Source organism: Mytilus trossulus, chromosome 2 (genome assembly GCF_036588685.1).
Source record: "Mytilus trossulus isolate FHL-02 chromosome 2, PNRI_Mtr1.1.1.hap1, whole genome shotgun sequence".
NCBI classification, from domain to species: domain Eukaryota; kingdom Metazoa; phylum Mollusca; class Bivalvia; order Mytilida; family Mytilidae; genus Mytilus; species Mytilus trossulus.
In genome coordinates this window covers 29,216,312-29,243,129 of record NC_086374.1, presented here as the reverse complement: position 1 = coordinate 29,243,129, position 26,818 = coordinate 29,216,312, and the positions used below count along the sequence as shown (strand labels likewise).

At 32.1% G+C, this 26,818-nt stretch overlaps 2 protein-coding genes across 2 annotated transcripts in view; one reads left to right on the top strand and one right to left on the bottom strand.

Annotated features, from left to right (window-relative positions):
* Positions 1-1,154: 1,154 nt before the first annotated feature.
* LOC134706937 (probable methyltransferase-like protein 24) lies at positions 1,155-14,769 on the bottom strand. Its single transcript, XM_063566314.1, has 7 exons — positions 14,747-14,769; positions 13,618-13,728; positions 6,851-7,013; positions 5,927-6,046; positions 4,371-4,442; positions 2,107-2,278; positions 1,155-1,485 (listed from the first exon to the last, which is right to left on the bottom strand). Exons 2-7 carry the CDS (start codon positions 13,724-13,726, stop codon positions 1,180-1,182), a joined length of 942 nt encoding a protein of 313 aa, XP_063422384.1. The 5' UTR covers positions 13,727-13,728; positions 14,747-14,769; the 3' UTR covers positions 1,155-1,179.
* Positions 14,770-15,630: 861 nt separating this feature from the next.
* The window catches only part of LOC134706935 (probable methyltransferase-like protein 24), a 130,969-nt gene continuing 119,781 nt past the window's right edge, over positions 15,631-26,818 (top strand). Inside the window, exon 1 of the mRNA XM_063566310.1 lies at positions 15,631-15,686. Coding sequence (XP_063422380.1) covers positions 15,656-15,686 — 31 coding nt within the window. The 5' untranslated portion in view covers positions 15,631-15,655. The remainder of the gene's footprint in view (positions 15,687-26,818) is intronic.

The window sequence follows — 26,818 nt, the reverse complement described above, 5'->3', positions numbered from 1 at the left end:
GTATGTGACGACCTTTTGTCATGGCTTTGTCATGACTATCATACGCTTCCACAAGAATGTGACGACCTTTTGTCATGGCTTTGTCAGGACTATCATTAGCTTTCATAAGTATGTTACGACCTTCTGTCATGGCTTTGTCATGACTATCATACGCTTCCACAAGAATGTGACGACCTTTTGTCATGGCTTTGTCATGACTATCATTAGCTTTCATAAGTATGTTACGACCTTTTGTCATGGCTTTGTCATGACTATCATAAGCTTCCAGAAGTATATGACGACCTTTTGTCATGACTTTGTCATGATTATCATAAGCTTTCATATGTATGTAACGAACTTTTGTCATGGCTTTGCCATTTTCTTTCGACTTAACAGTTTTGAAGATTCCATTGGCTTTTTTTGTCTCCACCTCCATAGCCGGGTCATCAATATGATCGACTAGATATATTTTAAACGTTCATACTCTGATTCTTCCTGCGGTAAAAGATAAGATGTCTCTCTAAAAAATTGCGATGGACGTTCAACTAACTGTGTCAAAGTAATTTTCTTGCAACATTATTATTTGTAAGAAGAAGATAATAATCATAAATCTTCAAATTTCTATGAATCTACACCCAAATCTTCAATCACAATTTTTATAACGTTTATCTTTCAAACTTAAGACAGAGAACGGAAGCGAAAAATTCAACATTTTTTTCCATTTGCAAAGGGGCACAAATCTAGAAAGATAAAAATGACGCTGCCTGAATGTCAATCTTAATCTGTGTATTGTGGTAATAGGCATTGTATATAAGTTTAATAACATTTGGTAGAGGAAACTATAGTTAAGAGAACAGATCCAATATACGTACGTACAGTAGGACTGCGGTACAGAGGGGCAAAGGTCGAACTTAATGCCCCTAAGCTATTGCTGGGGCATAGAAAATATCTACTTAAATAAACAAAGCAAATGAAAACTGTTTCTACCATTGTTAATTTTGATAAAAATGTGTTTTCCAGAAATAGTGGAATGTCCACGAATCATTTCAATTTCAAACCAGTATGTTACAGTACACAATACATGTAACTGTAAACGATTTGTACGTTCTAGTTAATTCAATTACATGCATTAAGTTTATTTTGTCAAGGTAAATTAAAATCTATAAATCCAACTTAAAACAAATATTTATTACAGTTTTTCTATACCTTTCCAGAGTTTGATTTAAAAAGAGTATTTAAATAGGCAACATCAGCTTGTATATTAAATGATTTCGGTTTAAGATTCAGTGGGTGCATGGCTGTCACAAATTTAAGTAATCCAATGTCATGTAATGATTTGTAAATTTTTAACAGCTTTGGATAATCTTCTTTTGACGGCCATGTTGGAAATAAATGGTATTCCAACATAAATTGTTTAATGTTCTTGAAGAGGTTTTCCTGCAGCAAGTATTCAAGGATGTTCCATTCATATCCTTCGACGTCCATTTTTAAAACATCAATTGTTCTCTGGAAAGTCAAAGTGTAAGGCTTAAGTGAATATGTGGTACATATAAATGAGAAAGTAACTAATTTCCATGAAGTGGCAGGTATTATTTTCCGTCATAATTTTCTTGCAACATTATTATTTGTTAGAAGAAGAAAATAATCTTAAAACATGTAAATAAAATAATAAGGCAGTTTCATTTCACGGTCAAAGCGAATTTATTCATTTAAGAAGCTTTGCACATTGTTATATTGTAATGCATGTGAAACATCTGTTATCGAAGACCGTAAATTGATCTTTACGCGCATAAATTGTTGTTTTGGAAAAATGTTATGTTGAGTTGTTATCGTTTCTCGTTTGGATTGTTTTGCATAATTTCATGTCGGTGTCTTTTATAACGTGCTACGCTGTATGGTTTTGTGCTCATGTTGAAGGCCATACGTTGATTCAGAATATATTGGTTATTTCCACTTCATTCGATCTCTGGTAGAAATCTGTCTCTATGGCATCATTCATAATCTTCTTATTTTGATAATGATGCTTTGCAAAGATGGATTTAATGTGTTATAATTTGTAAAATGTGTTTATTAATTCAGCTTATTTAAGTTAGCATATAGGTTGAAAATATTATCTCATACACTCACCCCTTTATGTCCTAGTAAATTCATTATAGTTTTTAAATTCATTACTGGCCATGTTGTATTTCGCCGGACATACACATCCAGTCGAGGGGAAAACTGTTTCGTATTACTATGACTAAGACCAATTGGATGGAAATTCACAGACGTATTACGCACATGTTCCTTCATTTTCATACTGAAAAAAAAACCCACAAAAAATAATTTATTTACATGTTATGTTCACATAAAACAAGCAGTTGCGGGAATGCATCAATTTGTTTTTGCTCATCAGGAAGAAAAGTGAAAGATTTCAAAAGGATATTCAAACACCATGGCAAAACAAAATGACAAATAAAGGCAACAGTAGTATACCGCTGTTCAAAACTCATAAATTCATGGACAAAAACAAAATCGGGGTAACAAACTAAAACCGAGGGAAACGCATTAAATATAAGAGGAGAACAACGACACAACACCGAAACGCAACACACACAGAAACGGACCAAGCAAAAGACAAAACACCACGAGAATAACAAATATAACATCAAAACCAAATACATGAATTTGGGATAGACAAGTACCGTGCTTGTACAAACTAGACAAAAATATAAAAAAAAAACAGCAAACAAAAAGTAAAGTAACAAAAACACAGAACTCCGAGGAAAATTCAAAACAGAATGTCCGTAATCAATTGTCAAATTTGAAAGTTTAACCACATCATACGAATGGATATCAAGTGTCATATTTCAGGCTTCTAATACGTTTTCTTATGTAAAAAATAGTGAGAGAAAAAACTTGGTTGTATAGCTATCTAAACCCCTCACTTGTATGAAATTCGCTTAAAAATTTCAATATATGGACAGCAATATCTGTATAAAACAAATATACATAATAGGTAAGATGTTAAAAATAGGTGTACAGAAGTCAACATTGTGTTATAATCTTAAGCAATATAAAAACAAACAAATATGTAACAAAGAAGCACGAAATGGCATTAAGATCAAGCATACCAACAAAAATTAAAGACAAGATTAGAAAGATGTACCATAGAACAATAAGCCAATAACTGGATGTATAAGTACAGAGCCACGTCATATATGTTACTATTGTATCAAAGAAACATAAAAAGGCATATAGAAAACGCAAATTAGCAAAAATGAAAGACAAGAATACAAAAAAGTTTTGCAATAGCACATTAACGAGTTGGATAAGTGGATAAGTACAGAGACACGTCATATGTATCAAAGAAACACCCAAAAAATGCATAAAGACAAAGCATATTAGCAAAAATGAAATACAAGAATACGAGAATTAGCATAAAACCATAACACAATGACGGAATGTACAATTACTGAGCCAGTTCAAATGAATATCAATAAAACCCAGACTAAACAGTAAAAGTAATATTCATAAATTCAAATATATAATAGTATAAACCAGTTATAAGGATGATAAACAACGTCAGTACCCAGAATCTATACTTTATTACCATCGTGTATTATTTGTTAAGTTGATACGGAATATTTATTAACAAGGTTTCTTGGTACCTTCTTATGAACTTTTTTTTTTTAGAAAAATGACGATACTTTTTTTTTTACATACCCCTGGTTCATCAACTTTACATCCTCAGACACTGGTGAAGTTTTCCAAAGTATGAATAGGAGCTGCAAGCTTTTGAATACCGAATAAGTTGGGAAATGTGTATCCTTGGGGGGGGGGGGGGGGGGGGGTGGGGGGGGGGGGGTGTAGATAATGTCAACTTAAACAAACGTCTCGTTTGTCATAAATTCGAGTTTTAGGTCTAAAAATGAGGCAGACGACGCCGTGTCTGTTTTATTTTCAAGTTCTTGGGCGGATATATCAATGGAATTCAATCAGAAAAGTTTGGATTGTTAATGGGAAGAACGTCATCAATATATATGAAAGTTGAATTAAATGACCTGGCTTCTTTGATCGTCTTGTTTTTGACAATTGTTTGAAAGACTGTTAGCTTTTTGATGTTGAGAATATGAAATAAATTGAAATACTAAAGTATTTTTTACGTAAAAAAGAAGTCATAAAACGTTATGAAAGTTGTTCGTCTTGAAAAAGTAAGGTAGTAAGATCAAAAAGAAAATGTACAAATTTCCGATAAGAAATAATCAAAGAACATATCCTTTGTCTGAAATATTTCATTCTCAATTTTATTCTTTATTTCAAGACGTAAATGAAAGTATGAATGAATGTATGAGTACATTAAAATTGTTTAATTCAGGCTTAAATCATGTGACCATTTAAAAAAATCTTACCTGGGATCAAAAGAATGCACCTCACAGCCAAGACTAGCCATTGCATCATCGAAACTAAAATCAAAACCTATACTGAAAATAAAGACATCAACATAATTAATAAATATTTCATTATGTTTATACTAAATAAAGTCCTTATACTGAGAAATACATATTTAAATCTGAGTGTAAATTCACATTGCGATAAGACGTGTCACGGTACTTGTCTATCCCAAATTGATGTATTTGGTTTTGATGTTATATTTTTTATTCTCGTGGGATTTTGTCTGATGCTCGGTCCGTTTCTGTGTGTGTTACTTTTTAGTGTAATGTCGTTGTTCTCCTCTTATATTTAATGCGTTTCCCTCGGTTTTTGTTTGTTACCCCGATTTTGTTTTTTGTCCATGGATTTATGAGTTTTGAACAGCGTATACTACTTTTGCCTTTATTTAAGTTGGGTTATCAATTATAGACTACCATATTTTTTATTGATAACGTTAGTTCTGCCGTTCATTCTACGGTAAAAGATGGTCTTTAGAATGTGTATTTAACCAGTGGTATTAATCAAATCAATTAGTCGACCTCTACGATGTGCCAGTGCTCCCACGCGCTAGTTAGTGGCATGTTTATGGGGTCTTATAGTCGTCAGGTCTGTAATTATACCGATTGTGTCTATTTTCGATTGTGACGATTTGACTGAGTGTGAATACACAATGCGGTAGATGGATACATAGCAGAAGACGCTTATCCTTTTGTCGCATCCGGTCTCGCAGCGTTCTGGAGTTTAAGAGGTTCCTTCATTATTTATCTCTGCACATCGGTTTCACATTACTGTTGATTTTTAAAAGCCACCAATCTAAAAGAGGGACGAAAGATACGAGAGGGATTTTAAAATGCAGTCCATATAGAAGTTTAAATACCGTATTAATTTAACTTCAAATAAGTACGGATAGATATTTCAATCAATTTTCATAAATAAGAATTAAAATCTTGTCAGAAAAATCAAAATCGAGTCGAAATGTAAACGATGATTTAAGAAAGCGCTTTGGACGCATTAAATTTATAACCTGTCCTTTTCATTTAACGGCACTGTGTTTATACCTCTGCTGGTAGACTATCAGTCCCCGATAGTATCATCAACTCAGTAGTCAGTTAGTTCATTCAGTGTTGGCATGATAATTAACAAGCCTCTGGCTCACTATAAAATTGTCCTTTATAACTTTTGAAACTATATCGGTAGGAATATAAATAAATCACTTTGCACAAGACGGGATGAAAATGAATATTCTGCAACATGAAATGAGGATAGGTCCCCGAGGATACAAAAGCGTGGAAAATTTTCGCGCATGAAGCCTCGGAAAAAATAAGCATGATCAAAAGCAGATAAAAAATAAAAGATCTAAAAACATTTGCCAGAATCTCGATTTTTTTTGTTTTTTTTTCAAAACTTCGGAAAGAACTTTCTTGTTACATGTGTAACAACATCCCTTGTATTTATAAAACCGATTGTATTCATGTCAACAGAAATTACATTGCAAGAACATCTATTTTTACAAATTGAATGAAACATGTCTTACCCAAAAGAATATACAAGACAAGGTTTCTTGATTTTGTATCCTGGATCCAAGCAAATCCACCAATTTCCAACTGACTTGATTCGTTTACATCGATAATCTATGGATCTGTGTTGAAGGTCCCTAAAGTATTCATAAACATCTAATCATTTTTAGTATCTCATGACTTTTCTGATTTTTATTATTAGATTTTTGATAAGTTAACTCTGGTTGTAAATATTTCGCAGATTAACAAAAACAATTTAATAATCTATAACCTAGGAATGTTCTTCCCATTAGATGGACTAGAAAAGAAAGGGCGGGAAAATTAGACCACCTTCGCAGTCTCTCTAAAAAAAAACCAAATGCTTAAGCCAATAAGTATCTGATTGGTTGATTTCTAGTAAATACACATACGATATCGCCGGTTTGCGTATGAATTACCACGAGTATATCGAATTACCTTCGAAACTGAAAGTATGGAAGGCGTAAATAATACAGCGTTGTTTAATACCATGCATAAAAAAACAAAAAGGTATGAATAGTGCAGTTCCGACCTTTCTAGACCCTCATGGGTAGTTAAGGACGTTAAACACCACGAAGTGGTGAAACATTGCACACTCGATTAATGATAAATTGTGAAAGTTTGAAAGTATGATATATTTTTTTGTATGCTGGATTTATTCAATCACATGCAACGCTCGAGATAAAAAGATTATTAAAAATTCGAGGTATATATAAAAATTTTGGGAGCATACAAACCGCAAAGGCAACTTACATTTTTCAGAAAGTATGTGGATTATATTTGAAATAATTTATTAAGAAACATAAACTACCTAGATTTGAAATACAAAATGAGGGACTAATCCTAAAAGAAGATTAACTGTGTTAAAAATGTAATATAATGATATAGATAGAAATAGTTTAAGCATTGTAAAATGACATTACCATTGTAAGAAAGCAGCTGACCTCCACCAGTCCGTTTCAGTAATATTGATTGACACGTTAAATGAAGGAAGTTTTACATTCCAGTCATCTATACTAACAGGTTCAACTGGTACCTTCTCGGGAGGTTTGTGAACTGGTTTATTAAATGCGGCAGTTTTATTTTCTGTTATAAATAAATGATAACAATAAATAAAAAAATAAGGGGAGGTACCAAGAGGCATTTGAAAATTATTAATCCAGTAAAACACTCAAGTACAAACAGTAAAACGACGTAACCGCGACACTACAGAGAGACTTTTAATAATTTTTATTCTGACGAAAACTGAGGATGATTCACTAGTGACAACCGCGGTGTGGCTTCTGTCTATGATCTGTGTACGGTGATTCATTTCAAGCTATTATCAAAAGACAGCAACAACAAGTTGTTTAGTTCAGAGTTTTCAATTAATGAAAAGTTTTTTTGTTTTTTTTCAAGTTGACGCCATCAAGAGTTTGTTTACCTTTATGGAATATCCGTTATAATTACTGTAACAGAAAAAAGTAAAATCACAAAAATACTGAACTCATAGGAAAATCAATTTGGAAAGTCCATAATCACATGGCAAAATCAAAAAACAAAACGCATCAAAAACGAATGGACAAGATTTGTCATATTCCTGACTTGGTACAGGCATTTTCAAATGTAGAAAATGGTGGATTAAACCTGGTTCTATAGCGCTAACCCTCTCACTTTAATAACAGTCTCATCAAATTCCGTTACATTTACACGATGCGTTAAATAAACAGTCACAATCAATAAAATAGTCAAAATATGGGAACATCAGTCATCATCGTATAACAATTTAACAGGACACAACAACATCTACTATCTACGAACACATGGATTGATTTGAGTGTCTGACGTCAGAAAAAATATATACGTCACATAAATTTGTCGTTCAATGTGAATACAATAGTTATCAAAAGTACCTGGATTATAAACAATTTTAAATTTTACATAGGCAATGAGCGCAGACAGGGTTAAAAAATCAAAAGTATGTAAGAATAAATTACAGAAATCAAACTAGTCCAAAAGTTATACATAGAATTTATGAGAATCCAAAACTTTTAAAAGGAACAATTTAACAGGACACAAAAACCTATCCACGAAGACATGGATCTACTTGAGTGTCCGACGTCAGAAAAATTATATACGTCACATAATTTTGTCGTTCAATGTGCATACAAACAATTTTAAAATTTACATAGGCAATGTACGCATACAGGGTTAAAAAATCAAAAGTATGTAAGAATAAATTACAGAAATAGACCGAGATTCAAACTAGTCCAAAAATTATACATAGAATATATGAGAATCCAAAACTTTTTAAAGGGAACAATTTAACAGGACACAATAACATCTACTGTCTAAGAACACATGGATTGATTCGAGTGTCTGACGTTAGAAAAATTATATACGTCACATAAATTTGTTGTTCAATGTGCATACAAACAATTTTAAAAATTTTTTCATAGGCAATGTACGCATACAGAGTTAAAAAATCAAAAGTATGTAAGAATAAATTACAGAAATAGACCGAGATTCAAACTAGTTCAAAAGTTATACATAGAATTTATGAGAATCCAAAAATTGTCAATTCCACTACGCCATTGATCGATTTTGACGTTTGTGGTTCAACGTATATAGTAATTCATAATAGAAATATATCATAATGACATATTATAGACAAATATCATACTGACGGGATCTTTTAAAGTACAGAGTCACGTTATAAGCACAAAAGAAATACAAAGAGTCACATATACAAAACAAATCACCAAAAAATGAAAGCCAATACAAACACATTGACGAGATGTATAAGTACCGAGCCACGTCAAACGGATATCACATAAAACCATTCAACAGTAAAAGTAATCTTAATAATAGAACAAAAACAAATAAAAGAACAATAAAACATGTTGTTAAGATGATACACAACATCAGTACGCAGAATCTATACATCAAGACCATCGTGTATTATTTGAGAAGTTGATACGGAATATTTATCAACAAGGTCTTGGTACCTTCCGATGAACTTTTTTAGAAAAAGGACGAGACGTTCTTTGACATACCCCTGGTTCATCAACTTTCTACTCAGACACTGATGACGTTTTACAAAATCTGAGTAGGAGCTGCAAGCTCTTGAATATCGAATAAGTTGGGAAATATATATCCCATATGCAGGTGAAGTTGGTATATTGCTACTAAGGTGGGTGAAATTTATAATTTCGAAATTAAAATCGTCTCGTTTGTCATAGATTCTGGTACTGAGATGACTGTGCAAGTCAAATTCGAGATATAAGTCTAAAAATGAGGCGGAGGAAGCCGTGTCTGTTGTTTCTTTAATCTCGAGTTCTGGGGGATATATTAATGGAACCCAATCAGAAAAGTTCGGATTGTTTAAGGAAAGAACATCATCAATATATCTGAAAGTGAAATTAAATAATCTGGCTTCTTTGATCCTCTTGTTTTTGACAAGTGTCTGATATTGGATATTTTCCTTGGTCGTAACTGCCATTCCTTTCCCTTTTCACGAATGTGACCTACCGAATTTGGCAATTTCACATGAGCAACACGACTGGTGCCACATGTGGTGGGGTTTGGGTTGGTGTTGTTGTTGTTCCCATATAAGTGACATGTTGTTCACGCATCTTTGTCAATATAATGGAATTCAATGCGACTGTCGTACAAGTTAGAGGTTAAGCGCTATAAAACGAGATTCATCCACCATTTTCTACATTTGAAAATGCCTGTACCAAGTCAGGAATATGACAGTTGTTGTCCATTCGTTTGATGTGTTTTGTCATTTGATTTTGCCATTTGATTAGGACTTTCCGTTTTGAGTATATCAAATATTTTATCTTATTGTATTAATTTTAACATAGATGTATGAAATATTTACCGAAGTACAACATCAATTATTTAACAAGGAATCACGAGTTTAGTAGATGGTAACGTTTCATATGTGGTGGCGCTCAGAAACTGAAGTTACTTTGTAGTGGCTTCCAGTTACTATAAATATGTCATTGATATTGTACCGTGATTCTTGAATCTTGTTTTTGTATTATTTGTTTATTGATACGCCCAACGTTCTGTGTGAAGTTTTATGCAATAATCATGAATAGTTTCTGAGATATGGCGAAACATGTTCTAACTGTAAAATAAAATTTTGAATCATCACCAAAAATTATACAGATGTTTAGATTACTATAACTAAAAAGTATGTAAAGTTTCAAGCAATAATCTTAAATTGTTTTTTTTTTTAGATACGGCGCGATATGTGACCCCCTCTTTCTTTTTTTCTTTTTTTTATAAAAAAACCAATAACTCTAAAATTAAATTTTGAATCATCACCAAAACGTATACAGATCTTTAAATTAATATAACTAAGAAGTGTGTAAAGTGTTAAACTATTATCATATATCTTAGAACAGAACTTAACATATTGTATGAACAACTCTCTCTTTATACAGAGCTTAACATATTGTATAAAATAATTTTCTTTTTGTACAGAGCTTAACATACCGTAAGAAACAACTATCTCTTTGTACAGAGCTAAACATTTTGTATTAAATCTGTCTCTTTGTACAGATCTTAACATATTATATGAAGAATTGTCTCTCTGTACAGAGCTTAACACATTGTATGAAGAATTGTCTCTATGTACAGAGCTTAAGACATTGAATGAAGAATTGTCTCTATGTACAGAGCTTAACATATTGAATGAAGAATGGTCCCTCTGTACAGATCTTAAGACATTGAATGAAGAATTGTCTCTCTGTACAGAGCTTAACACATTGTATGAAGAATTGTCCCTCTGTACAGAGCTTAACACATTGTATGAAGAATTGTCCCTCTGTACAGAGCTTAACATATTGAATGAAGAATTGTCTCTCTGTACAGAGCTTAACACATTGTATGAAGAATTGTCTCTCTGTACAGAGCTTAACACATTGTATGAAGAATTGTCCCTCTGTACATAGCTTAACACATTGTATGAAGAATTGTCCCTCTGTACAGAGCTTAACACATTGTATGAAATATTGTCTCTATGTACAGAGCTTAACATATTGAATGAAGAATTGTCTCTCTGTACAGAGCTTAAGACATTGAATGAAGAATTGTCTCTCTGTACATAGCTTAAGACATTGTATGAAGAATTGTCCCTCTGTATAGAGCTTAACACATTGAATGAAGAATTGTCCCTCTGTATAGAGCTTAACACATTGTATGAAGAATTGTCTCTCTGTACAGAGCTTAACACATTGTATGAAGAATTGTCTCTCTGTGAAGAGCTTAAGACATTGTATGAAGAATTGCCTCTCTATCTGTACAGAGCTTAACAAATTATATGAAGAATTGTCTCTCTGTACAGAGCTTAACACATTGTATGAAAAATTGTCTCTCTGTACAGAGCTTAAGACATTGTATGAAGAATTGTCTCTCTGTACAGAGTTTAAGACATTGAATGAAGAATTGTCTCTCTGTACAGAGCTTAACACATTGTATGAAAAATTGTCTCTCTTTACAGAGCTTAAGACATTGTATGAAGAATTCTCTTTGTTCAGAGCTTAACATATTGTATGAAGAATTGTCTATAAAGCCTTTTTGTATTGCAGAAGCTTATTATTTTGAATTGCAGCAGTCTATTCAGAAACCCATATAAAATACTAATTAATGTTGCTGTCATGTGTTGTTCATGATGTAGATATATAACGGCACGTGTACCTAATTAATTGAATTCTACTTCTTTAAGATGCATTAAATGTCGGAACTATATATAAATAGCTATTAACAATGTTATTTCAACTGATCGGGTGGAGCTTACGTTAAAATTTGCATAAGAACAGTCTATTTGAAGATGTGTGTGATAAGGATGATTGCCGTTATAATTATTACTGATTTCTAATCACCTATCAGTGTCATCAAAGGAATTTCCAATCAATGGCTGGACACTTCATTAATGGGTAAAACACCTATCTATAGATGGACTGGTTTATTGTGACCGAATCGGTTAAACTCCGCCCAGTCAAGTGAAATAAATAGAGTAAATATCAGTCGGATAGACGTTGTTATTTATAAATTTTATCCATTTTTAATTGTCTACATTATAGATAAAACTGCACACATGAAATAAGCCATATGACGATCAATTATTAAATCGTTATTTTCTCTTACATCTGTGATATCATTTATAAGGCATGCAAGTATCTCAAAACTATAAATAAACAGATTTTATACAAAACAACAGTTTTAATACTTAGAATTATTTTATCCACAAATTGTCCATTGATAAATTAAGCAATAACTAATTTTATTGTATAGCAATATAATATTTCCCACAGAACGTAACCAAAAGTTAGCGTGCAATAAATTCTAATATTGCACTAGTGCAATAAGTCTTCAATATTCATGACGTCATCAACGACAAAATCTTATCTAAAACCATTTTTTACTTTCAAATATTATATTGCTATACAATAAAAGGGTTATTGCATGAATATTGGGGAATATTGTCCCTCGTAGAACATATATTGCACTCGTAAGCTCGTGCAATATAAATTCTACTCGGGACAATTTTCCCCAATATTCATGCAATAACCCTATAATATATATAAGAAACCTAAGTTCCAACTGACACAAAGAAAAGTTGACATGATATCATCTATTAATTTAGGTTCTGCCAATTGGTCAAAGAGTTCATAACCTTTATACGTAATAACTCATCCCTGGTTTTAAATTGTTTTGGTTTAGCGTACCTGAGTAACTTAAATCCAGATTCTTTTTTGAGAATTGTTTATATTACCAAATAGTATATTGCACGCGGAAGGAACCGAACCATAATCTGTTTCCTGCAAGCAAAAGTAGACGTTTTCAGTGGTCTGCTTCCTCAAACACCTCTCCCTAGTTTTCCGTGTTACAGATTTCGAGGCTTCATATGCAAGTTTCATGATAAAATACTACTTTTGACGATTTATCCCTGTATGATTTCCGGTTTCTTCAGTGCAATATATTATTAAATACTAACAATTCTTAAAAAAGAAATTTGAATGCCTGAACCTGCCGTGCTAATGAATGAAAGAAACGTAGACTATCTGTTCTAATTGGTAGTTTCAACATATCATATATACGAAGCACGAATTCAATTATTTCGGAATAACTATAATTTTTCCTCGTTAATTATGTTCCTAATCTTTGGGTTGTTGACAGCACGGTCCATCATGAGATTCCCAGTACTTCGCTTTTATGTTTAATTTAATCCCGTATTTACCTCCCAGTTCAACATGCGAGTATCTTCAATATATCTATTAGCATATCGACTTTTCTTTTTACTTTTATATTTCTATTTCTATTTTAGCAATCCGATGGTGTTTATTTTTAGTGTTCAGTGGAATTATGTAGTATCTTTTCACTTCTCTATGGCTTTCAATTGAAATGTTCGCACAAACAATAATCGTGACTGAACTGTTTTTTTTTTTTTTTAACTATAATGAATACAAAGGGTAGGGCGTATGGTTTTTCTTCCAGGGTCAGAATTTTCTCTCTCTCTTTTTTTTGGTCATCTACTTGACTACAATATTTTCTTCTCTCATCAAATTGAGGATAAGAATAAAAAAAAATATGAACCCCCTCCCTCTTAAAGTTAAATGGTCGTTCCTTTCAAAACAAGAACATATCTTTTGAGCCCAATAGTGCCTCTATTTTATTTTCTTCTATTCTTACAAACCTGTGTTGATTACGTTTGCATACTGAAGATCCATTGATATATATAGGAAGATGATAAAAAGTAGTCCAGGAGCTAGATATTTTCCCCAATATCGTATCGGTGTCATCATAACTGAAATATAAATAAATTTAAATAGGGAGACGGATTTATATAAGTTTTTCTTGTTTCCGAATCCCTGTATTTCATATTGTATAACTATATTGTGTGCACTTTTTGAAATAAAATATTGTTTAAACTAAACTAAATAAATTTCATATATCACGACTACCACATGATCAAAAAGCATTTTTAAAATCTGCGTCACCAAAAGACATAATAAATTGTTTTACATTTTTTTTAGATGGAGAGAGATTGGCATATATCTAACGACAATAATGCCGGGTCAAAATCTGTGTCGCTGCAAGCAATGTGGTTGTGTTAAACATGTTAGTCCTTGTGGTTAAACCTGTTAGTCCTTGTGGTTAAACCTGTTAGTCCTTGTGGTTAAACATGTTAGTCCTTGTGGTCACATTTATATGTATTGCTCTTAAAAGTATTGAAATATTTAACAAAGATTCGACCGAACCATTAACCCTTGTGTTAACGTTTGGACTTCTCTTTAGATCGATTCAAACTAAACTACCTCTCTGATTTTATAGTTTAGATCGATTCAAACTAAACTACCTCTCTAATTTTATAGTTTAGATCGATTCAAACTAAACTACCTCTCTAATTTTATAGTTTAGATCGATTCAAACTAAACTACCTCTCTAATTTTATAGTTTGGATCGATTCGAACTAAACTGCCTCTCTAATTTTATAGTTTAGATCGATTCAAAATAAACTACCTCTCTAATTTTATAGTTTAGATCGATTCAAACTAAACTACCTCTCTAATTTTATAGTTTAGTCCGATTCAAACTAAACTTCCTCTCTAAGTTTATAGTTTAGATAGATTCAAACTAAACTACCTCTCTAATTTTATAGTTTAGTCCGATTCAAGATAGATTCGATGCGTTCATATCGGACACAAGTCGGTCAAAAATGAACCGATATAGTTTTAATTGATCTAAATATCTAAGTGTGAACATGGTTTTAGTCTCACGTTCATGGTTTAAATAGTGATGTTTTGATCTTAGAACATACTCACCCCTTCTCGTCCAATGAGAAGTTAGTTTTTTGCCCTCTACTTTTCATAGTACATGGTTTTCCATGCACTATGAAATGCTTTACATGAATGACTTTTCATTGTAAGTTAATTATGAAGTGGACTATTAATAGCTGCACTAATGAAGTGTTCAATTCCCTAAGGCATTTTCCTTGGGATAATATCCTACTGATTAAAGATGAAAGAGCAAAGATTTAAATAAAAACATTTTGAATTTGCATAATTTCATGCATTTTCTAATGGTAAACATATATAGAATAAACAAAAATAATTTGGTTAAGGATGTAGGTAAAATACTACTTATTTAATTTGTATACCTGACATTTGAGGGATTTTTTTCTCATGAAAACAATGCAAGACTGCTGATATATAAAGCAAATATTGTTTTTGGAGAAACACAAATACATGTAAATTTATCAATAAAAAGTAAGCATTTAATGTTGAATGGTCTGAATTTTTAAAAATATGTATATAGAGAGTTTTATATTTATAAAAGTCAAATTTCAAAAATGGGATTTATATAACATTGTGTTGCTTTTTAAAATTAAAAAATCTCTAGATGTATGAGTTTTAAATTTTACCTTAAGCAGAAGAAAAACAATTTATCCATACGGTCCTCACAAACTATGTCCAAGCTTTTTCATTCCATCCATTAAAATGATGGTTACCTATGTTTTCCATTTAGTTCAATTTAAAAAGCGAACTCTTATTCAGGTTTGAATATTACAATGGGAAAGGATAATTTTGTAAGGTCACTCGAAAGTGTGAATATGTTCTAAATTGGTCAGACAATACTTGGTCATGTTTTATGAAGATGTAAGCCCTCGGCTTCGCCTAGGGCTTAAATCTTCATAAAACATGACCAAGTATTGTTTAACCAATAAATAATTTATGTACATTATGTTACACCGTACAGGTCGAGGTAAGTATGCCATTTTAAATTATAAAACTTTATTTACCCAAAGAGGAGTGTATGAACACTGCCCAAATAAATGGCTTAATTGCAAATTGAACGAAATTCATCATTTGAAACCTATGACCGTCATAAGATGAAAACAAACACGTTGTCTGATTAGAAAACCCTGTTTCTGAATATTGAAACTGTGTTTATTTGATCACTTGTTATAGTTTTTAGATGTTACTCTTTATTTACTTTAAAAGATTTTAGTATTCATTGAATATTTCATTACTTGTCGTTTATTACGAAATCATTTTATAATAAACTATCTCGTTTACGTTTGGCAGTTATCATAATTAACTTATTACAAACATAAACGAGAGCAAGCATGAGTGTGCACTACTTTATTGCAAATGTCAAAAATAACAACACGTCAGGGTGAATGCTGTCGTATCATTCAAGTTCGGACTATAATGATCAGAACCAGAAACATATAATACAATTGTATGATAACATTGTATTATATGTCTCTGTCAGAACCTGCTATACATGTATGTATGGGCAATTTAAAATCATGCGAGATAACTCGTACTTTCCTTCACTGAGGAAAATTGTTGTACATGGTTTTATTTCCCGTGAGAGAAATAATTTAATAAAATTGGAGCTTGACAGTGAGTCAGTAATTTCGCTGTTTGAGAATCTAAAGGACAATTGGCAATTTAATTGTTCGTACGCCAAAATGAAAATATCGGCATTACGTAATATCATTACAAGTTGGGTCCTCGAAGATCTCCGAAAAGTTTCATTTTTCAAAATGATAAAATTAGCGAGATTTTTTTTTAGATTTCATGAACGAAGTTATATTTGTCACTTTATAATTATTCCTCAAAACAACAACTGACAATACTTCTTTCGTATTTTCTTTTTTAGTGTATACCTTTGTAGACTCTTTTTAAATTATTACAAAAATGTATATCGAGCCAGAATATTTATATTTCATGTGTGAAAAGACAAGATGATTCACAAATCTAAATAAGGGCCAGAATATTTATTTCTTAAAAATGCCAGACCCGGCTACCTCAGAATCAAATAATTGTCCACTTTTTGCTGATTTTGATAAAAGTACAAAAATGTAAAGATTATAAATTTACAAGTGGTAACATTTGGTTTAATTATAAATACATCATTATGCACAAACAGTAATGTCTCCAGCATCACATGATCAATGATTACAGATATATACACTTGTGGCACCGTTAAAGGTCACAACACCGCTAAAGTCTACAACAATTGTCCGCTAAAGTTCACAACGCCGTTGAAGTCCACAAACTTTCCGCTAAAGTCCACAAAATTACCTCCGCTAAAGTCTACAAGAAAACGCCGTTAAAATCCACAAAAACAACGTTTCCGCAATAGTCCATAAAAAAGTACGCGTTAATGTCCAATTTTTTTTTTATTATCAAAAGGTCAGTTTTTTTATACTCCCGATAGTATAGATCTAATAAAAAGCACGATCTTTTGTTCTTGGAAAATATTGCATATCAGTTTGACTTATATTTCTGTTAGATGAAAGGATTCAAGTATCTGCTTTTCCCCCCATACATTTGATCTTTGTATTGCGAATTTCTATCAACCAAACATCTTCTGAAAAGTTATCTAAATGAAACTATGGTGCTCTTTTAAATCTTTAGTAAACATTTGTCCATCCACAATAAAAAAAAAAACTCTAACATAGCGTTCTCGGTTTGTATTTGCTGGAGATATAATTTGGAGCCTATATTTGGCATTTGAATTTTCTTTGCAAATATCAATTAAACGTAAGAAACATTTCCATTCAGTGTCTGTTGTGCCTCACAGCAGCCAGTGTGGTCCGTTAATCTTGAAAATAGACTTTGAACCATAATGTTCTTGTTTGAAATCAAAATAATGATCAACAATTCCAAACATTTTGTGGTATTCAGCAGATTTCCATCAATCATTGGTTTGCATGTTTGTTTTGTTTTCAAAATGGAAAAAGTAGTTGTTTCAAAATGAAAGATGAATTATATATATTTAACGCGGCTGCGGTTCTATATAATATTGTGTTTAACACCTAAGTACAAGTATAAAAGATTTTATTTCAACATTGCTACATGCATATATGTTCAAGACTATATGAGTATTTGGACCGTACGCGTACGGTCTGGTCCGTATAAGTATACTCGAACGTATGTTCGTACCGTATAAGTATACTCGTACGGTATAGTACAAGCTCGACTATACCCGTGCATTTGTCAAATTTATCAAGAGAAAAACTTGAGGCTCTCAAGAGCCTGTATCGCTCACCTGATTCTACCTGGGTTTTTGAAATCATATAAACAAAAGATGAAATTTAACTACAAAGAAACAAGACTTGGCCAGCACCTCATTAAAAAGGAACATGTATGCTATGTTTGGTTTTATTCAATTTATTGGTTCTCTAAAAAAAGTCATTTGTATGCATTTCCCATAGGGTCCTATGTTAAACTAAGTCCCCACTGGCGGCCATCTTGAATGATGGATCGGCTACAAAGTAACAACACTTGGTCAACACCTCATAAGGAACATTCATGCTATGTTTGGTTCCATTCCATTCAGTGGTTCTATACAAGAAGTCATTTGTATGCATTTCCCATAGGGTCCTATGTTAAACTAAGTGCCCCGCTGGCGGCCATCTTGAATGATGGATCGGCTACAAAGTAACAACACTTGGTCAGCACATCATAAGGAACATTCATGCTATGTTTGGTTTCATTCCATTCAGTGGTTTTCTAAAAGAAGTCATTTGTATGCATTTCTCATAGGGTCCTATGTTAAACTAAGTCCCCCGCTGGCGGCCATTTTGAATGATGGATCGGCTACAAAGTAACAACACTTGGTCAGCACCTCATAAGGAACATTCATGTCATGTTTGGTTTCATTCCATTACGTGGTTCTCTAGAAGAAGTTCAAAGTGTAAAATGTTAACGACGACGACGGACGACGACGGACGACGGACGACGGACGCCAAGTGATGAGAAAAGCTCACTTGGCCCTTCGGGCAAGGTGAGCTAAAAATGAAATAAAAACTTTAACTAAATACAAAAATGACGCTACATTGTTACTTTATGAGTTAAGCTCTTTGAAATTGAAGTTAATGGAAGTACATACATGTATATTTTGGAAGATAAGTTTTAGAAAATTCAGGAACGTAGCTTCAAAAACCCTCAGGCCAGTGAAATTAAATGGTTAAAGGATTGTCACCTACAATTTTTTCCCTTTTTCAACTGATTTGATAGTTAGTTCTTTTAAAATTAACGTTTTGCTTATCCAATAAATTGCACAGGAAAAAGATACAGAGAGTAAAACATATAACCAGAACAAATTGTAAGATGTGTTCTCCGTAAACATCAGATTCTTTAGTTTACTATTATATTTACATTTTAATGACTTATTATTGTTAAGTAATTCTTATGTTGAGAAATCCCTCAAATAATTACGCGATCAGTACCTTTTTTTATAGCCTCAACATTTTTCTTATTTAAAAAAGTGCCAAAAAAAAAAAAAACATTATTTTTTAGATGAAGAAATGCGTGATTAGCGCCGACGGCAACTAACATCATTAATAAATAGACCAATAATTTTGTCTTGTAAATCAGTTTATATACCGATGTACCTAAGCAGACTGAGATAATACAAACATGGTATAAGAATCCTTTCTCTTGTTGGATTTTTAACTCAAGATTAACGTGATAAAATTCATTAAAAACCAAAATAAAACAGGTGGTATTGTCACTGTGTGTCAGTTAATTTATTCAACTTGCGCAAACATATGTGCGTATTATCTCATTGATTATTCAAACGCTATGATTGCAAGATGTGTATACTGATTTCGGATAATATTTTGTTTTATAGATTTTCATATGTTAAGGTTCTTTTGCATCCTTGGCTTTTAAATATTCGGCATTGGGCGTTTATTAAAAAACGTTAAAAACGAATCTTGTACATGTATAATGATAAGCCATCTGTAAAAGTCTTATAAAATTTTAATTACTTTTTAACAGTTTTTGAGAACTTCAACTTGTCCATGATAAAGCTATGAAAAGTCAAGAGAGAACATGTTCCCGCCAAAATTCCAATGGCTAATATCTCGGAAACAGGATCAACCAAGCACATTGACCCTTTATATTTTTTTGCTTTTTTGATTCCTCAATTAATCCCCCATCAATATATACTAGTGTAATGGCTATTTATTTTGAAACTGAGCAGCGAACTTCCTTAAGTGCAGTTTGAAAAGAAAAAAAAAGAAAAAAAAGAGTCAATCGATTCGATCTTGGCTTTATTTAAAGATAGGAAATCGAAAACATTTTTAAAGGTTCTGTAGTCGTTCATTATTTGAATACGAAAACATTGAACATGAACTTTGTTTCAATTTGCGGGAGAAAAAACTTGTAGCAGAATGCAATCGAGATAGAAATTAATAAAACCTATGTTACATAACGTATTTCGAGTTCCATATAAAACTAAAACGTTTAAACAAAAAGTAGAATCACAAAAATACTGAACTCCGAGGAAATCCAACTCTAGATTTAATAGACATGACATAAAACATTAACACTGTATACACATTGAATTATGTATGAAGATTTTTGTAATTTCATGTTTTCAAGTTCATAAAGATATGTCAGAATGCAGCAATCTGGGAAAGGATTGCAAACTTGTGTTGTTAATCGTATAATTAACATATATGTAGTTCTGTGTAACAACCAAAACGAACACTATTTTGACATTAAATCAATGTGCCCATGCAATAACTTTATCTTATGTCAAGTTTATAGTTGAGTTTTTTTGGGAGAATTAAGAATTTTCGATTTGCAATACTCTATTAATACCGTCGTATAAGGCTTTTCGGTTTTAATCTTATTCGAGCGGCACCTGTGAGTCTCATTTGCACTGCACTAGCCTCTAACGACATAAATTATAAACCTGGTATCGTAAAGCGGGTTCGGGATTTAAATTATCGCTTATTTTCGCGGATAAAACAAAATCGCCGAAGCAAATTCCGCCAAATTAAAAGTTTACATGCAAAGTTATAGATAAAATATTTAAATCCGCCAAAAAAATTACCCCAAAAATATTTCGTATACCTTATTCAATAAAAATCGTGATATTTTCATCCGCGAAAATAACCCGCTATACGGTATCTTTGTTGAGTCCAAATTGAAAACACATCATGTGAATGTAAACTTTTTAGTACTTTTATTCAATTTGTACAATTTACCAGTAACGTTTTTCAACAAGCTTTATTACAACCTACCGATATTTACGACGCTCAGAGAAACCTATCCTAACCCAACTTTAATTTGCATTTTGATGATTAGAAATTGTTTGTGAGAAATTTAAACAGATTTCTTTTATCTCTTAAATTAGGCACATGTTAGTCAGACTGAGTCATAATTATTTTTTTAAATTTGAATACAAAATACCTTTACAAATCATTCAAGATTTCATATATGTCGAACATCGTAGAATATACAAATCCGTACCACTTTAATACTTTTTAATCCAAACTTGATACATTTTAATATTCATGTTATTTCTCATATTTTATATATTAAAATATATTAAATACAACTTACCTGGTTTACAAGTTCTCCTTATTTGATATAAACTACTCTTGTTAGGGTTTGTAGTGGATATGAGATATAAGAAGGAAAATCATCGGTTTGTATTGTCATTTGAGTTTATGTACTGTTGTGCAACATATGGAGCGAATGTTACGTGAATATCTTAAATTGCTTTGCTTTCAAATTTTATAGACATAATGTAGGCGTATGATTAATATCGGGGTAATCATTTTTAAAGTGCTGACAAGTCTTTGTCTTTGTGTTTAATGTTTCATTCCGTGTATAATTAGAGAAATGAGGGGCGAAAGATACCAGAGAAACAGTCAAACTCATAGATAGAGGGGCGAAAGATACCAGAGGAAGAGAGAAATTCATAGATCGAGGGGCGAAGGATACTAGAGGAACAGTCAAACTCATAAATTGAGGGGAGACAAATGCCAGAAGAACAGTCAAGCTCATAAATCGAGGGGCGAAAGATTCCAGACAAACAGTCACTCATAAATCGAGGGGCGAAAGATACCAGAAGAAAAGTCAAACTCATAAATCGAGGAGCGAAAGATACCAGAAAAACAGCTAAACTCATAAATCGATGGGCGAAAGATACCAGAGGAACAGTCAAACTCATAAATCGAGGGGCGAAGACGCCAGAGGAACAGTCAAACTCTTAAATCGAGGTGCGAAAGATGCCAGGGGAACAGCTAAACTCATAAATCGGTGAGCGAAAGATACCAGAGAAACAGCCAACCTCATTAATAGAGGGGCGAAAGATACCAGAAGAACATTCAAACTCATAAATCGATTGGTGAAAGATACCAAAGGAACAGCCAAACTCATAAATCGAGGGCGAAATATACCAGAGGAACAGTTAAACTAATTAATTTAGGGGCAAAAGATACCAGAGGAACAGCTAAACTCATAAATCGAGGGGCGAAAGATACCAGAGGAATAGTCAAACTCTTAAATCGAGGGGCGAAAGATACCAGAGAAACAATCAAAATGAACTGAAAACGCCATGGCTAAAAATGAAAGAGACAAACAGACAAACAATAGTACAAAAGAAACAAGACAGAAAACTAAAGATTGAAAAGAGATTATCGTAGGTCATCTTAACTAGTTTTGCGAAAGTGAGAAAAACAATCGAGTTAACATCAAGTCTCTGTATGCATCAACCAACAGCTGGCCACATAACAAAAATAATGTGATAGAAAAACTACCTCTAACAACAAGGTAGTTGCTTTATTCATAAAAATCAGATTAAAATCTTAATCATCCCAGTCCTTCTTGTCGGTTGCTAAGGAACATAATTTTCCTTAGCAACCAAGGGAAATTTACCTCAAAATGACTAAATTTCAATTATGAACAGCTCATTTATTATGTCAGATAGCTTTTAATAATTTACCATTAAATGAACAACAGAATATGCTTTATAAAGATATATTTATTAAAGTAAATCATATACGGTGAAATACAGTATAGAATGTCAGAGGTAATAGCTATTTTAGGTACTGTGGATCTTAACCAAAAATGGTCAAATTCGTAAAATATTTTTTTTGCAGAAATATAGCCAAAACATGACTCACTACACTTAAAGATTATGTATTTAGCTAATCAATAATGAAAAAATATCTCTGGGTAAACATATTTTAAATCAATGGCGGATAATTCAAATTGGGTCATATTAGGGGTGTAAACTGTTCATGTAGGTCAATTTTTTATATGTTTGCTATCATACCAGACAATTTCCACCATATAAATCAACTAACATGTTATATTTATGTTGGTATTTGTTGAATATGTTTGTTCAAATGACTGACCTATGGTTGACAAAAAACCAACCTTAATGCAAACCTTAAAAAAGAGGGGGGGGGGGGGGGGGGTAGTGACATATTTTTTTTTTTTTTTTTTTTATTTGCAGAAAAAAAATAAGAAATAGAGAGGCACTAAAATCAAAGAATTTTGGATTGGGTTAATCACTAGGTTCATTATATTTATGGAAAATTTGGGTTTTATGTAAAAAAATTGGGAATTTTGAGAATAAATTTATTTTACAGGGTTTACTTTGAGGTAAAAACTCTTTTGAATCAAAACTGAACATATAACTTCGTAATTTTTTTCTTCAATTCAATTTAAAGTAAAGGGTAGAGGACAAAATACTAGATCTTTGTTGAAAAACCGTAATTTGGAATGAAGTGTACTTTAGGCAGATGCTAATTTTAATAAGTATCACTTTTTCTATGTTGTGATGTTGTGCTATTGTTTCAGAACTAGCATTTCTAAAGAGCCTATGTCGCTCACCTTTGTCAATGTGAATATTAAACAAAGGAAGCAGATGATTCATGACAAAATTGTGTTTTGGTGATGGCAAGACAAGACAAAATATTGTATTTCCTCAGACATAAACGTGTACAAGAGGTCAAAACATAATAAAGTATACATATAAATCGATGGTGATGTGTTTGTACATCTTACTTTACTAAACAATCTTAGGGATGACATCAAAAGTTCAATGTAGGATAAAAAACTTAATTCACATAGTTTTTTCACTGACCCCCAACCCTCTCTTAACTTAATTTGGGAAAAATTGAATAACGAATAGGGATAAATTATGTAAAAATCGACTTTAGATATACAAAACTTGCAGAATTTTAACCCCACACCCCCACCCCCCAAACTATTTGATTTAAGTTTTTTTTATCCTACATCGATCGTTTGATGTCGTCCCTTAGTGCTTACAATTATCTCTATCTATAATGAACTTGGCCCAGTAGTTTCAGTGGAAAACGTTAGTAAAAATTTACAAATTTTATGAAAATTGTTTAAAATTGACAAAGGACAATAACTCCTTAGGGCGTCAATTGACCATTTTGGTTATTTTGACTTGTTTAAGGTCTTACTTTGCTGTACATTATTGCTGTTTACAGTTTATCTCTATCTATAATAATATTCAAGATAATAACCAAAAACAGCAAAATTACCTAAAAATTAGGAATTCAGAGGCAGCAACCCAACAACGGATTGTCCGATTCATCTGAAAATTTCAGGGCAGATAGATGTTGACCTGATTAACAATTTTTCACCATGTCAGATTTGGTCTAAATGCTTTGGTTTTTGTGTTATGAGCCAAAAACTGCATTTTACCTCTATGTTTTATTTTTCGCCATGGCGGCCATCTTGGTTGGTTGGCCGGGTTACCAGACACATTTTTAAACTAGATACTCCAATGATGATTGTTGCCAGGTTTGGTTTAGTTTGGCCAAGTAGTTTCAGAGGAGAAGATTTTGTAAAAGTTAACGACGACGGCCGAAGATTTTCAAAAAGGGGAAATAACTCATTTTTCGAAATTACATCCAAACTAGTTTGAGCATGTTTTCAATTGCTGGAATATGTTATATGATATATTTACCCTCAATACATCTAAAAATAAGAAAGAACTATTTTATCATGAAAATATTCATATGAAAAAATATTTATTAACAAATAGAACCTAAAAAAGGGGAATTTCAGGGTAAATTACGATGACTACTATTCCTCTTTTGGCAACTTTCTGCAACATTTACCCAAGAATTTTTTTGCAGCATTTTGTTGACAAAACATCCATAATTTTATATTTCATAGTCCTTTATGTAAGGATTTCTGCGTTTTCGGTAAAATCAGATGTAAAAAATGACAATAATCGGGAAAAATCATGCCGATATTTGTGTTAGGTGGACCCCTTTGTCAGTTAGCAGTCTAAATGATTCAATTGTTCTCTTATACCCTTGAAAATAACAAAAAATGTTATGCTTTATCTCATTTTTACCATAAAATACGATGTTAGCCGTTTCTCCTTGCTATACTACTATATACATATGATTTCATGTATTTTCCATGGCAACCAGACTATACAGATTTTTTTTTTAATTTGACTGTTAGTTTGGACCATTTCAACTTAAAAAAAAGTAATCGAAAAAAAATAATCTGGCCAAAATTTTTCATATTTGGTATATTATTACAGAGAATTGATGTTAAGATGACCAATGCTAATCTGTTTATCGCTATTTTGCCTATGACGACGTTGATGTTTACATTGAGAATGGCACATGCGTCCTTAGTTTCTATTGATAATGTTTCATATCACTTTACTTTGCTCAGAAAGGAAACCAGTCGGTAAGATCAAAGAAAAATTTCGTAAAATAACGATAACAACCGATATCAGCTTTTCAGCTACTGCTCATTCGACCATTTGTTAAAAATATTTGAGTTTAGGAAGAGTTTCTATTTTCATATTTTAAAATAAAAAATGTTTACCATGTTGTAAACCTTAATGAATTAGAAAAGTGTATCTCGCATAACTATCGTATTTATCATTGACCAGAACACATCCTTGAAACGTGTATGGTACTCGGTTCAGTATCTTCTCTTTCACTAATAAAATTCTTGTTCTTGTTCTTGGATATACCAGTCGTTTTTTAATTGTTCCGTTGATAAATAGTGTTTGATTTTGTCAGTTTTTATACGCCCGTCAAAAGTTTGACGGGACGTATTATGGTATACAAATGTCCGGTGTCCGTCTGTCTGTCCGTTTGTCCGTCTGTCACGCCGTCTGTCCGTTCGTCTGTATGTCCGTCTGTCTGTCCGGCGTAAACATGTCGCACCGTAACTTGAGAACGACTTAACCAAATTTCATGAAACTTAATATAGTTGTTTCTTATGATGGTCAAATGATCTATATACTTTTTGGTGAAAATAAGATTAAAACTTTTTGAGTTACGGCACTTTGTTACTAAAACAAGGGGGTGTTTTTTTCACATGTCGCACTGTATCTCAAAAACGATTCTTGATTATGGCTTAAAACTTTAAACACTTCTTAGTTATATTAATCTTAATATCTGTATACTTTTTGGTGATGATTCAAAATTTTGTTTTTTAGTAATTGAGTATTTTGTAAAACAGGGGGAGGTTTTTTTTTACATGTCACGCCATATCTCAAAAACGATTTATGATTATTGCTTAAAACTTTACACATGTCTTTGTTATATTAATCTTAAGATCTATATTCTTTTTGGTGATGATTCAAAATTTCATTTTTGAGGTATTGAGTATTTTGTAAAAAAGGGGGAGGTCTTTTTTACATGTTGTATCTCAAAAACAATTAATAATTATTGCTTAAAACTTTACACAAGTCTTTTTTATATTAATCTAAAGATCTGTATACTTTTTGGTTATGATTAAAAAATTTTGTTTTGAGTTATCGAGTATTTTGTAAAACAGGAGAGGGTTTTTTACATGTTGTGCCGTATCTCAAAAACAATTTATGATTATTGCTTAAAACTTTACACAAGTCTTTGTTATATTAATCTAAAGATCTGTATACTTTTTGGTGATGATGATTCAAAATTTTTTTTGTTGAGTTATTGAGTATTTTGTAAAACAGGGGAGGGTTTTTTACATGTCGCTCTGTATCTCAAAAATAATTAATGATTATTGCTGAAAACTTTACACACTTTTTTGTTATATTAATCTAAAGATCTGTATACTTTTTGGTTTTGATTC

What these genes read in the sequence shown, in the direction of transcription:
- LOC134706937 (XM_063566314.1), bottom strand. Translation starts at nt 13,726, where the DNA reads ATGATGACACCGATACGATATTGGGGAAAATATCTAGCTCCTGGACTA. An exon ending in TGCAAACGTAATCAACACAG is followed by an intron (nt 7,014 to 13,617) that starts GTTTGTAAGAAT and finishes TATTTATAACAG; the next exon opens with AAAATAAAACTGCCGCATTT. An exon ending in TGTCTTGTATATTCTTTTGG is followed by an intron (nt 4,443 to 5,926) that starts GTAAGACATGTT and finishes CTTTATTTTCAG; the next exon opens with TATAGGTTTTGATTTTAGTT.